The sequence below is a fragment of the Lytechinus variegatus genome, chromosome 4 (genome assembly GCF_018143015.1).
Source record: "Lytechinus variegatus isolate NC3 chromosome 4, Lvar_3.0, whole genome shotgun sequence".
Taxonomy (NCBI): Eukaryota; Metazoa; Echinodermata; class Echinoidea; order Temnopleuroida; family Toxopneustidae; genus Lytechinus; species Lytechinus variegatus.
The window spans coordinates 32939286-32954695 of NC_054743.1; the positions used below are offsets into that span (position 1 = coordinate 32939286).

The 15410-nt window shown below is 35.9% G+C and overlaps 1 protein-coding gene across 1 annotated transcript in view; it reads right to left on the minus strand.

Moving 5' to 3' along the window:
- Positions 1-646: 646 nt before the first annotated feature.
- Positions 647-15410, minus strand: part of LOC121413874 (translocation protein SEC63 homolog) — a 42711-nt gene continuing 27947 nt past the window's right edge. Inside the window, exons 14-24 of the mRNA XM_041606850.1 lie at positions 13978-14076; positions 12202-12344; positions 11680-11732; positions 8732-8826; positions 8025-8107; positions 7066-7149; positions 6128-6340; positions 4880-4947; positions 3563-3800; positions 3212-3313; positions 647-2745 (exon numbers count right to left, since the gene is read on the minus strand). Coding sequence (XP_041462784.1) covers positions 2608-2745; positions 3212-3313; positions 3563-3800; positions 4880-4947; positions 6128-6340; positions 7066-7149; positions 8025-8107; positions 8732-8826; positions 11680-11732; positions 12202-12344; positions 13978-14076 — 1316 coding nt within the window. The 3' untranslated portion in view covers positions 647-2607. The remainder of the gene's footprint in view (positions 2746-3211; positions 3314-3562; positions 3801-4879; positions 4948-6127; positions 6341-7065; positions 7150-8024; positions 8108-8731; positions 8827-11679; positions 11733-12201; positions 12345-13977; positions 14077-15410) is intronic.

Consider the following 15410-nt stretch of genomic DNA (forward strand, 5'->3'; position numbering starts at 1 on the left):
TTCAGGGGAGCGTTTCATCAATATTTTCTTCTGACAAGTTGTCAGATCTGATATCTTTCCATGAGTTTGATTGGCTGAGAGGCACTGTTCCTATGGTAACTGTTGGATAAAATGGGACTTGTCGGATAAAACGTCCGACAAGTCCTTTCATGAAACGCCCCCCAGGTTGAAACCGTGCGAATGTGAATATAATTTTATCAACTAGAAAGTTCTTGCTTCATCAAGTGAAGTAGATTTCATCTATTAATTATCTAGTACCGGTATTTCACTTCAAGCTTGTTGTGCATGTAGTCCCTTAAAATATAATTCACGTCTAGTTCCCAAACAAGACTTGAAACCCCCTTACAAGCCTACTACCATGTCTCTAAAAAAAATCACAGGTCCAACTCTATAAGCACTATGAACTTAGAAATCTTTAGAGTAGGAAGATCCCACGTAATATAAACAGGATAAAAAGATTTGATTTCACAAAAAACACACAAAAATACAGGAACAGAAAAACCTCCCTCATAAATAATGCACTTTCATTCAGATGCACCTACACATATATGGAAATTTATTGAATCAGGCAAAAAAATAGCGAGTATGAAAATCTCTACCTAACAAAATAATGACAACAGTATTCCCCCGCGCGATTGAGAGATAAGGATAAAAAATCCTTTAACTTGACCTACAAAATCTTTAGCTTAATATTACAACTATTTTTCTGGAATTGGACTTTTAGGAGCAGAAATATTTTGGAAGCAACATTGCATGCATAATTCTCATAAATGAGTTACCATTCTATTGATACTATCAATAAATTAATTTAGCGTAGAGACATAGTAACAATAACTTAAATTCTTAATTACTGAAAAACAAAAATGAACAAAGAGTTCAATAACAAAGTGATATAATCCATTGAAATATTGAAATACAAGAAAAATAACAAAGGAAACAAAAGAGTGACACTAATCTAGTGCAATCATGAGACCAACAATTATAAAGAATGAAGAAGGTGCTCCATCTAAATCATCAATTAAACAAGGTATTAGCAACTCCATTTCTGTATTATGAAAAATTAATTTGAATCAAGCTTTAACTTTATATTGAAACTTTTAAAGAAAGCTCAATGAAATGCACATAAATAGATTTTCTTTTAATTTACCTTTTCACTCTTCATTTTCCACATTATGTTAAAGAAAATAGTGAAAAAATAATCAATTTCAAGAGATCCTTGGCTGAAGTTTATGGGGCAATAAAACGTATTATGAATAATAAGAATGTGTATGGTTGTTCATCTTTCATAAATATTTGATAGAGAATCTACTCACTGTGAATCGCAAGCACATATGACTTGAAATAAATGCTATCTTATCTGGGGGGAGACAGAGAGGTGAGAATGTTATTTATAACAATTTTTGGCCAAAATCAGGCATTTTAATTCTTGTTTAGCTGGAATCAAAAGTTCAAACAAATTAATTCATTATAGCTTTTAATACCAATATGTAATTTGACATCCTTTGACCGACAATAAACAATCTCTCCAGTGTGGACATAGTAAAACTGATGCATTAGCCCCAATCTTCAGCAAACATGTAACAGTGGAATCTTTACTTTACAAATTTGAATAGCATTTTTGGTCATAGGAGAAAAGCTCTCAACTAAGTAATGTACAGTCCTATGTAAAAATATGTTATACAAAAAACTTTATGCATAACAGTATTTCAAAAATGTAGAGCAAATTGCGATGCGATACCAGGAAAATTATTCCCTGTGCTTATACATCATCATTAGTTTGGAGTGCATTCATCAGGGAGAACATGAGGTAACATCTTCGGGGCCAATTTCATAAAAGACTTACCATTATGGTAATCACCATGGCAACAGGGCTCAGCAGCCAACCAACATCAAAGCTTCCATCATGGTTTTCACAACGGCAAGGTGGACATGATCAAAGCCTTCATGAAGTAATAAACTATTTTTAGTTCGGAGAGAATTCAAATCAGGAAGAATGATAGATGGTATTTTTGAGACCAATTTCATAAAGACTTACCATTGCGGTTATCACCATGGTAACAGGGCTCAGCTGCCGATCAAAATCATGGCTTCCTGGGAAGTTACCATTATAGCAAGGTTACCATGGTTCCATTGTAAAACAGCCTCATGGCTGAATAGGGATACTACCATGAATTAATAAATGTATCAAATCCACTCAAAACCATAACGTACATCTTTATGAAACAGTTCTCGGAATGATATTACACTATCTTTATATCAGAGAGAATCCAAATCAGTCAGGTCGCTTCTTGGAGGCCAATTTCATAAAAATACTTATCATTATGGTAAATACAATGGTAAGAAAGCTAGGCATCAATCAAACTCAAGATTTCCTGGTAGTTACCAAAATGACTATGTTACCACGGCTCCATTGTAAAAACAGTCTTGCAGCTACATAGAGCTACTACCATGAATAAATAAATCTAAACACTTCCGTAATGGTCTTCTTTATGAAAATGACCCCAAGAGTGATAAGAAACCTTTCGTTTGGAGAGGATAACAATCGGGAAGAATGTATTGTGGCACCTCAGGACTGATCATAAAAACCATATTGAGAGTTCCTTGAATCTATTCGTCATCGCTTTCTTCATCGTCCGTGGTGTAATCAGAGACGGCACTGTCCTCCGCTTCGTCCTCCTTCTCATCATCAGAGATATCCCATTGAGGATGGTGTTCTTCAATCTTCTTAGCTTCCTTCACATCGACCTGATGGAAAAAGAGGCAGAGGGAATTTTTTTTTTAAATATAAAATTCTAATAGTGGTAATTCTACAGAATCAAACAAAATGACCAATAATAGATAGTAAGAGAAAATGGTTTCTTTAAATATAAAATTCTAGTTGTAGGGATTTTAAGAGAATCCAAGAAAATGACTACCACATATTTGTTTGTGTAAATTACATTATTAACAGCAATGATATATGACCACCAATGATAATAATTATCGTAAAAATATTGTCCAATACATCTGCTTGGGATTCAAATTTACAAAGAGGCCAAAAAATAAACAAAGTATTGTCAAAAGGCAGGCAATTCCTTCAAATTCCTTCACTGTAGCAGTGACCATGGCTAATAGTTGCTGAAAACTTCTAACACTGGTGATCCAGGTAATTAGCTAACATAAATTACAAAATTCAATTATCAAAGGGTTAATCCACTGTTAATTGGCCTACCTTGATTGATTTGATGAAATCTAGGTCCAAATAGGAGTCAGAACGAACACACAGAGAGAACTGGTAGTTACCCTTGGACGGGGCTCGGAATTGCAGTTGAACCTATCGATGCAAGACAGACGCAAATCAAGCGGGTTGTAAGTGATTAGACAACTCACACAGAAAAGCTTACAATTTTCAATATTTAATACTTGACCGATTTTATGCTACATGCAACAGACTAACAAACCAATAGGAAAACTGGTCAATAAATTCTCTGCCGAACTTTGTTCAGGCAAGACAAAGAGAAGAAAAGAGACAGGAAAATGCAAAAAAAAAAAAAAATGCACAGAACACGAGATATATCTTTACCTCTTTCTTGTCTTTGAGATCATAGACCATTGCGGGTGACGTAATGAGCTTGTGTGATTTCCTATCGGCTATATACACCCACCACCACTCGTGCTTCACCTCTGGGAAATAAGGCGAATGAACTTCATGAGATTCTTTAGTGATGCCTTCTAAGACCTTCTCTTTCCTCGTCAACGTTGATTGGAGTTCATCCCACTCCTCCTCATCTTCCCCTGCATCCTCCATTCCATCTTCATCACTGAAAAAAGTCAAAAATAATATGAAAAATAAAAATAGAAATATAACAACAATCGTACTTGTATATATTTATATACATGTAGGGCTTACCACCCACTTTATCATAAGTCTCTATTATGCTCTACAACAATAAAGAAATTACCCTGGCTTAAAAACTCATGTGTAATAGGCTTCTGCAATAACATCTTGCCAGGTCCCCCTTTTTCATCACCTGGGTTGAGTGCAGCACAATGTGAATAATATGGATGATTTTTTTGAGCATGATTTAAAAAAACAACATCAAAGTCAAGTTAAAACATACATATGGTAGCTTTAATTTTACTCTTTAAAATCTCTGAAACCAACACAAAATTGAAATAAAATTGGCAGGCAAAATATATTCATTCGACCCAACCCCTTCTCAATTTTTAAATTTGATATTGCTGATTGACAAAAATGAATGAATTTGATTGATAATCTAACACTGATTCTAGGGAGGGTACCTACTGAACTTCCTTTTTCCAAATTGGAAAGATATATCACTACTTTGGAACAATTTTTTACTGGCGGAAGAATTAGGGCCATTTTACTCTCTCAAGTGATGAATTTGACCCGTCAGGTGTAGTCTTCATAAATGCTGATTTATTTTTTAAATGAACCAGTCGAGGTACCCTTTTCTGGTCATATATGGAATGCCAGACATTTATCCTATCCAATGGTAGAAAACGTTCAACCCTCAAATTTCCTCCATATTTTTTATGAATTCTTTTTAAGTGCCACTTTAACATAAGAGCCTATGGGAAATGAATTAGGCCTGTGGTGCATATAATTTGTGTATTTATTTATTTATTGACTTTTGATTTTATTGAGAAGGATGGCAATCTATAAAACAGCCAATTACACTATACCAATGTGGAATTGCACATTAACCTATATCTTGTCAAGAAAAAAGAAAAGCATATCAAAATGCATTTCATAAAGTGTCATGTCAGCAATCATCACTTATAAATGTTGAAAGCTAACGAAATCCCTGATTGGCTGAGAGCAAATTTGTGACTGATATCATGGACAACATTGAGGGCTTCCCATTGTTTCACTTACCTTGCAGAGTTTTGGCTAATCTCCTCATCACTATCAACACCACTCCCATTCTCATCATCCTGGTCAACCTAAACAACAATGTAAGATGAGAAACAGAAGCATGTAAAACATCCTTATGCAATGCCACACGACAATATGAAATACTGAAACTGGCCTGCCTGTGTTGCATATGAAATATCCACAGCAGTTTTAATGTGACACAATATCATATATGACATACTGAAACTGGCCTGCCTGTGTTGCATATGAAATATCCACAGCAGTTTTAATGTGACACAATATCATATATGACATACTGAAACTGGCCTGCCTGTGTTGCATATGAAATATCCTCAGCAGTTTTAATGTGACACAAAATCATGTATGACATACTGATAATGGCTTGCCTGTGTTGCATATGAAATATCCTAAGCAGTTTTAATGTGACACAATATCGTATATGACATACTGAAACTGGCTTGCCTGTGCTGCATATGAAATATCCTCAGCAGTTTTAATGTGACACGATATCATACATGACATACTGAAACTGGCTTTCCTATGTTGCATATGAAACATCCTCAGCAGTTTTAATGTGACACAATATCATACATGACATACTGAAACTGGCTTGCCTATGTTGCATATGAAATATCCTAAGCAGTTTTAATGTGACACAATATCATATATGGCATAGTGAAACTGGCTTGCCTGTGCTGCATATGAAATATCCTCAGCAGTTTTAATGTGACACGATATCATATACATGTATGGCATACTGAAACTGGCTTGCCTGTGCTCCATATGAAATATCCTCATCAGTTTTAATGTGACACAATATCATATATATCATAGTGAAACTGGCTTGCCTGTGCTGCATATGAAATATCCTCAGCAGTTTTAATGTGACACGATATCATATACATGTATGGCATACTGAAACTGGCTTGCCTGTGCTCCATATGAAATATCCTCAGCAGTTTTAATGTGACACGATATCATATACATATACATGTATGGCATAGAGTTAAGATTGTAACAGAGTTTTTGGTTCAGAATAATGTAAAGATATGGATTAGGGTTTGTTTAGCTTTGGAGGCTACATGTAGGTTTTAAGTTCAGCTAAAAGTGATTATCCGTCAGAGCAACTGTCGCCAGAGGAAATTTCTTTTCCATTAACTTCTAAACAAACCATGAACAGTGTACATTATATATGATTAGCTCAAACCAGATGAAAAAAAACAATAATAAAGGAACCAGTATACTCACAGGTATGACTTCTAGATTATCATCATTAGTGCTGGTTTTAGATGGGGTGCTGTTAGCTGTAAGAGTGGCAGGCTTTGTGGCAGGTTTCTTTTGTTGTTGAGGTTGTTGCTTCTTGGGTTTTGGTTTGTTACCACCTCCACCCCCTTTCCCTTTCTTCTTTTTCTGCTGCTTCTCCCATACCTTTGGCTTGTTTTTGTTAACTGATGGAGAATCCTACATAAAGAATCAATTGATTAATTATCAACGATAATTACCATACATGACAGATAGAAGCAAATGTTCAGTGTAAATCAACAGGTTACTAAAAGGCAGATGATGCTAAATTTATATTGAATACAGGGATATATTGAATACACCCTACATTAATTGACAGGTTGATGGTACACATCTTGATGAACTTTGAGAAAGGGCAGCATTGAATGTTCTACAGATAAATGACACTACCGAAATGCCATTTTTGATCATTATCATCATCATCATCGTCGTCATGATCGCCACCATCATCACGATCATCATCATAATAAACATTGTCATCACCACCAACACATTACAACACCATCACAATCACCTTCAGCCTTTTCATCACCCTCCTCCTCCTCAGCACATCATGATTACAATCATCATCATCATAATCATCATCCCCACCACCATCATCATCATCATCATCATCACCATCATCATCATCATCACCACCACCATCCCAATCATCACAATAGTCTTACAAATTTTTTGTACATATAACTAGCATGAGTACCATAATAAAACAAGCGATAACACATTATTACATTATTATTCTCCCTCACATATCTGCTCAGAAAAAACAAACAAGCAAAAAACAAACAATCAAACAAGAAAGCATTTCTACAGCCCACATGTACAGTTGCATACAGTAAATGGAGACGCTGGAGAACTGCGATTCTTTCTCAGAATCCACTCACCTTTTCCTCTGTTTTTAAATCTTCCGTGTCACCTCCTGCTTCTAACGCGAGGTTACTACTGCCTATATCACCATCTGATTGTAACTGTAGAAGAAATTATAGAAAATATCGTCTTGAAATGATATTCAAATAAAGGATGGGGTGCAGGTGATCAGTATCTAAATCTACAGGGGTAGGGATGCTTCATACAGAATATAAGTCTAAAGTTAGAATGAAAGTGATCTATTTCAGAGTCATGAAGAGTAATAGTAATAGATGGGATGTATAGGCCCGAATTCACAAAGATGGTTTTGAAAACCCACGGTTGAGTCCATGGTTTATGCAGATTTCCTGTATAAATTACGCTTGATTTACCGTGTATCGGGCGCTTGTAGAAAACATGTCCAATTTCGATGCGCGCTTTTGTCACAATGCGCCAAATTGATGCCTGTTACCATGGTTAGATATGCGATTTTATTCATGAGTCCACCGTTTGAAGAGTGGACTCATGAATAAAACAGTGGACTCAATAATAAAATAGTGTATCTAACCATGGTAACAGGCATCAATTTGGCGCACTGTGACAAAAGCGATCATCGGAATTTGACATTTTTTATACACGCGCCAGATACGCGCTAAATTAAGCGTAATTTATACAGGAAATCTGCATAAACCATGGACTCAACCGTGGGTTTTCAAAACCACCTTTGTGAATTTGGGCCAAAATGTGCCAGAGATCCACTCTGCAGAGTGCCAGAAGTACAACGAAAGAAGGAAGAGAGGAAAGGAGGTATACATATGCAATCATAAATTAAAGAACCTGACGAGTAATTGACAACATGAGTACGAAGTAATTAATTCAAAGGGCAAAGAGAATAAAGTAATCAAGTAAATCTTTACAATGTTTTCAATATTCAAACATGGAAAATTATGACTAATATGACCATCACTGTTCTAATTATCACAATATTGGTACTTACTGTAAACGTATCTCTTCTGAGTGTCACTGTAGCAGTAACAAAGGCTCCCGCTGTTATTGTTGCCTTGTCATCATCATCAACAACTGTGAATGACCAAATATATGTCGAATATTTCATAAAATGTCAAATTTCACAAAGAGGTTATCATGCTACAAAACTATGATTACACTCAAACATGATGGTGAAGGCAAAAGATGGATGACCTCAAAATGAAATAGGTCTGTATGAATTTAAAAAGAAACTATATACACCGATAATTACCTGTCTAATTATCTGATCAATCCCTTCTTCCTTGCATTCTGCGCCACAATTAAAACCAAAATAACATTTTGCAAGTCCATCATTTCACATGGCAAAAAGGCATAGACCTGGTTACACAGGCTACAAATATTCACCTGAACAACCAACTGGAGTTCCATTTGGAGCACTTAAGAATGCAATACATTGATCAACATGTTGGGATCTGTTGAGATAGGGGCTACAGCAAATTAGACATAACACTCATCTTGTAATTTTATGGAAATTTACTGAAATATCACTCATAAGTGATATGAAATTTGTCATATCTTAAATTGGGAGCTACATAATTTGAGAATATACTTCAATCACTTTTATCCCATCTTCCTTTTGTGTTCATAACTAAATGTATATGGACTTTAGTACAGTGACAAGATTTGTAAATGGAGGTAATGAAATCTCTTTTGTACCTTCTAATTTGAGGTCTGCCTCTATGAGTGGTAGACTAGCACAGACATTGAGTACATCTTGGTACTGCCTTTCATCTAGGTGACGAAGAATATACCTGCGAAATATGATAAGATTGGAACAGAAATGGGACGAAGGGTTTGAACTCGTCTCATATTGAACATGCTGTGATCACCCAAACGACGTGCCCTGAAAGGAGCTCATTTCGTCATTCAGGACGACTTATCTAAGGCAAATAAAAAACTTCCGAACGCTGCAATGAAAAAAAAGGGAGCAGGACGCAGCGTGGTCCCGTCATGGCAGGGTGATAGCAAAAATCAAAGCTACCAACAGAAAGCAATAAACAAAACGATACATTGCCTTGCCTTTTGTGAACTCAAATTTGTTGTGGCCCCATCCAACTGACTTTCCCTTCTGCATATATATTTCCTGATATCTAACAGAAAAGTCTTAAGAATATCAAAAATTAAGACATACTCTTATAGTTATTAATTCTTTTGTTTGCTTGTAGTTAGCTATAGTTGTTGTAATTTTTCCCAATCTTAAGTTCTCCCATTATTCTATAGTTTACATTCATGTCAGCTTTTTCATATGCCCCCATGATGATCAGGATATGTTTTAAATCCAACTGATATGGTTCAAATAGCACCAGATGAGTTTCTGTCTGCAAGGGGATTGAAAATATTTCATTTAAATTGCCTGTCTATGTTGAAAAACTTTGATGAAGTCAAATCTACAACCTTGAACATGGGACGCAATATTGCCACTTTTAAGTGAAGGCATCTTAATACAGATAAAAATGACACTGAAGTCCAAATCCCTGGCTATGATGTTCTGAGATCAGATGGCAAAAGATTTGGGGGGGAGGCGTTTTTATATTAGGTATTATCACCCGTATCAGACATCTGAGCTGGTCATTTACAAAACCGTATTGCCCTACATTTTCTGAATATCGGGAAGGGTAGGTATATTGTTTGTATTTTACTCGGTCTCAGTGCGCGTATTTACTTTGCATGCAGAGACGAAGCAAAATATACCTTTGTATTTTCCCTGGTCTCACATCCGGGAATTTGTGGATGCGTACAAAGAGATACGCTTCATAAGGATCCGCCCACCAACAATATACGTCATAATAAAGACAACGCTGAATCCGAGCGCTTGCAAGTACGTCATAATGGTAAAGTGCAGAGTCTAGACCGATATTAACATGACACAATAGAACTCTATTTTTAAAAGAAATATCCCCATTATCATGATTTTTGCTCTAGATATCTGATTTGGATGATAATAAAAATATTGACTGGCTCTTCTTTCGGGGAACATCAAATATATTGCCCTTAAATGACCCATAATGCCCTCGTCTAAAGACTCGGGCCAATATGATTCATTTGCTGGCAATATATTTGATGTTCCCCTCAAGGCCAGTCAATATTATATAATTACTTTAATCATACAGAGACGATCTGATGGAAAACTCCTGCCTTGAGGTTATTGTAATAGATTTGCAATTAGCCAATGAGAAGTCTTTAATGATAGTGTGTTGGTATCGCCCACTTAACTCTAATGCAAAATCGGTTGCAGCATTTGAAAATGTCATGAGCAATATCAACAATTTAAAACCAATTATATTGTACTCAGACATGAATTGGAATTGGGATATGCTTACTAAAGGGATGTAAATCATGGCAGACAAAGAGAAATTGGTAAATATAATAGAATCTTTCAATTGTAAACACTTCTTACAAAACTGACGAGGGTTTGTTATTCTTCTGTGAACGATGTAGATCTTATTTTAACAAACTATGAACCAAAATGTTTAAGAAGTGATGTTATTGAGTTATCTATGTCTGATCACTACCGTACAAGTGTGTTTGTTAGATCTCCTTCGGAATCTACGAGTGTACAGGGGTATAAAACTTGTAAAAATTTTAATAAATTTGACGAGCTTGGATTTTTAGATCGAGTAATATATCATGGACTCTCTTTTCAAAGTTACTAATCTGCAAGCAGCTTACAAACGTTTTGTATCTTTGTTGTATAATAAATGCCTTTTCACATCACCAATACCGGAATATTTTGGGAATATTACTGATGCACTTTGGTAGGTAATTTTCCACCCCTCCCCCCCAATTCATACACATGTTCCCCTCAGTGTGCTGCACTATTGTGGTATTTGAATCAGGGCCGTGGGTTCGAATCCCAGCCATGGCGTAATTTCCTTCAGCAAGAAACTGATCCACAATGTGCTGCACTTAACCCAGGTGAGGCAAATGGGTACCGGTAGGAAATAATTCCTTAAAAAGCTGTGTGCGCTATGAACGCCTAGCCTAGAAGGGTATTATAGGAGCGCCTTGAGCACATAACAAGGTGGACATGTGCGCAATATAAATACCCTACATTATTATTATTTGTACTGAGTGGTACACGGGCAGTGTTGAGTAAAATTGTTGTAACCTACATAGCAAATGCTTGTAATTTCCCTGAAAGCAAAGCCTCATTAATCTACTAGTACTTTAGAAAGGAAATGATATGTAACAATTAAATGATTGTGGTAGATATTTTTCATCTAAAAGGTGGCTGCAGAAAAAATTGCAAAATAAGCATTAAAAGGAGGAAACAAAACACTTTACAGACCTCTGTTGATATATACCAATGAAGATTACATCCACAAAATAGCAGTAACATTTGCAGCTTTTTCTGCCTAGATCTGGCAGACAACATGGTTGTGCGGTGGTATTCTCATATGTAATCAAGGACAGAGTACAGAAAACGTTAAGTTTTAGTGCACATTCTTATGGAATGCAAGGATTTACTTTATGAATTACAAATGTAACGCATTGAAATTAGTTAATACTTATTCAATTTCTTCCTATTCTCTTTTTTTTATCTAATCGATTTTCCCCCTCCTCTATTTTTGAGGAGGGGGTGGGGATGATTGAAGGAAACTCACCTTTTGTCACTGTCTTTAAGCTTGATGAACTGTGATATACTCTTAACATTTCTCTGAAATTGAAACAAAATATGATTTCAGCAAGTTTAATATATAATGAATGAAATGATAATTCCATTCATTCATTCTTCTCACACCATTTAATTTTGGCACCTTTCATTCTTTGAATCGAAAAATAAAACATCAAAACCTCTTCCGACTCTCCCAAACTCTCAAGAAATTCCATATCTGAGGGTCTATTATTCAACTGCATGCGATTCAGAAATTGTTTCATATAATCAAGAGTAATTTTACACACCAATGGAATATGACAAATCAACTTCAAAATAACTTTTCTTATTAAAAGGTTAAATACAGAAAATACGACTTAATTCACCATTTATACTACAAACACGTATTGTTAGTGCCAGAAAGAAATATTTTAGGCCATAATTTGAATAATATTACAAAACTAGGCCCACTTTTTTAAAGCATAATACATGTACATTTTGGCACTCCATATTTCTTTTTGTGAAACCTTACCCTTTTTGACTGGCACAGTCTCAATGTCTCTTCTGTGAAGTGTGGAAGCTGCATGAGTGGACTCTTATCCCATGTAGACTGGACAATCATTGGACTCAGTTTCATTATATGTTCTATCGTTTCAAGACGTGGCTCTTTCGAAGCTAAAACAAAAGTAAGAAATAAATGAATTAGAATATATTCGTTTTAACCAGCGTGATTATTCTTGTATCAACTAGGTCTGTTTTAATGTTATCCCATGTAGACTGAACAATCATCGGACTCAGCTTCATTATGCTTTATTGTTAAAGCCTCGGCTCTTTAGAAGCTAAAACAACAATACCAAAGAATAAACAGTATTTACTTGTTGTAACCAATGCCAGTATTCTTTTATTAAATTTGTCGGTAACAATGTTATGTCATGTAGACTGGACAATCATTGGACTCGGCTTCATTAGGTCTTCTATCATTTCAAAGCCTAGGCTCTTTGAAAGCTACAAAAACAAAAACTAAATGAATGAAAACATATTTTGTGTAACCAGTGCCACTACGCTTTTATTAAGTGTGTCTGTTACAATGTCATCCCATGTAGATTGTACAATCAACAGACACAGTTGTCTTCTGAATGAAATGTATGTGGACAATGATCCTGTTTAGGCTTTGCTATTTGTGATTGATTACATACCTTCATGTCACAAAGCACATGAATCATGCTCTCCATGGTTAGATCACATGGGCCCCTTTACACAAAATGTAGCAATTAATTGTAGGGATGATACCCCCCAGGTAATAATTGATCAATAAGTGCAATCATATCAGATGCATAATCACTTGATAAGTTTTGTGTGATAGGATCCTTGGCTTTGTGAAAATACACCTTGATTTCAAATAAGCACCAAATGCATTCCTATGGAATGCTATATGAAAGCTAATTTAGGATGGATAGAAGTATGGGAAAATAACCTCAATACAGGGGTCCGTTGCAGAAAGGGCTGAGTGTATAAAACGCATGCCAAAAAATCAATCGCAAGTCCCAAATGCGCGCTGTTGATTGGTTGAAAATCAAATTACGCATGATTTTTAGAGTTGTGATCAATTGCAACTCTTTCTGCAATGGGTCCCGGATCTCCCCTAGTGTGTGTTTCATAAAGCTGTTTGTAAGTTACAAGTGACTTTACAAACGACTGGTGATCCTTTCTTGAGGTGAACCATCCACACTAAATTGGTGTGGATATACATGTAGCTCCTAAAAAAAGAACCACCAGCAATTCCTAAAGTCACTCGTAACTTAAAATCAGCTTTGTGAAACACCCTCCAGATCTCACTGAATAAGTGCACAATGGTAGCAAAGAAACTTGCATTAAAGATAAATTCCAGTTCTGGTAACGATCTCAAAATGACTTTTTACAGAATCTAATATAATGACCACCCAAGTGTCTGTTTGTATGAATAAAAAATATGTGCCAAATGATTCGGGAAGAAATTGTGTAATTGCTGAGAAATAAGCAAAATAATCGCGGATTCGGTCACTTCCGTCGGGTCTTTATTCCAGCAATAATACACTGTCCCACGTGCGCCTATCTGTGTTGGTGATCTTCAGTGTGAACATTTTTCAGCGTAGATTTCAAGATTTCACAAAGTTCACAACTGTACCAGATCTAGATCCTCGATATACTGACAATTAAACCTGGTTTTGCAGACTTTCTCATGAAATCAGTGTTTACTGCAACTACTGGCATTTATCTTTAATGATAGTTTCATGAAAAACAACCTCAAACGACAGTATTTAGAACTTACGATTTCCTTTGTTTATCTTGTGCCAGAAAATAAGCTGTGCTGCTGTGTTGACCATCTCTTGGATAAGCTGAGGGCATTTCTTCACGACAAAAAGACGATCTAAACACAAATGGAGAAATTAACAATCGTATGAGATAAACTGTGTATAATAGTGATGAAAAAAAGAATTGGCTTTCATTACTCTTGATATATTTAGTTACTCATTGTAAAAAAATAAAATACAAGAAAGGAGAGTTCCCTGTGGTTTCTAGGGTAATATTTCAAGGTCATTTGATTAAAAACAAACATTCAATGGAAAATCTACAAGAGGTTTAGCAAGAAAGGTATTGTGAGGTCAATAATAGTTAACCAATGTAAGCAATTTCTCCATACAGAAAAAAGGATACTTTCTTATTATATGTCTAATTAGCTAAAATCAATCCATGCTACATCTACAAGCAGGTAACCAAAGACAAAATATACAAGGGTGAGTGGTCACAAAAAAAAAAGATCTGAAAAAAGCTGAAGTGTGTTGAAAAAGCCTGAAATAGAAAGAGCTCCCATAGTTTTTGTACAGAGAAAAAGCCAAAAATAAGCTGAAAAAAAAGCCGAAATCAGCTAAAACTCTGAACTCTCACAACCTGTATGTAATTAAATAAGAATGTTTCTCTTATTTGATAGAGATCGCAATGTAACACCACTACTCTTATCAAAACAGTGTCCACTTCAACTAGACCTCTCCTCCGTAGCCAATGTAGCATTGTTAAAGGTCAAGTCCACCTCAGAAAAATGTTGATTTGAATCAATAGAGAAAAATCAGGCAAGTACAATGCTGAAGATTTCATCAAAATCGGATGTAAAATAAGAAAGTTATGACATTTCAGAGTTTCACTTATTTACAGAGATGCCAACTTTTGGAAATCAGAATTAGGGAGGATTTGCAACCGCCACCAAATTAAGTGCGCGTAGCGCACATCTCGAGCGCAGAGCGCTCGACCCTTGCGGCCGGGGTCCGCCTTAGGGCCCTGGAAGCTCTGGGTTTCTAGATGCTCTCTGGTGCAATCTGACCCTTCTTTTGGGGCATTTCACATGTTTTCAAATAAACATTGTTCCCACTTTTTTAACATAAAATTAAAAAATATCAAATATGCATTTTTACATGTAAAAAAAATGAGGGGACACCGGACCAAAGAAGTACATGTACCTGTTCAACAATAATAATAAGGAGGAATTATCACTATCGGCTATAGGCAGGTTATGTTCCACTATAAATCCAGTAAAGAAAAGCTCAGCGCTGGTCCCTTGCTTGGTGAAATAAAGACAACAGGAACAGGGTACTAGTGGAGCTCGAAGATCTTGTCTTCGCAATGTCCGTAGGCCTATGCCGTTTGCTCCCGAACGTTAAGTGCTTCCGAATTATCATCACGACCTCCGTGCTAAACTGAAATGTCCAC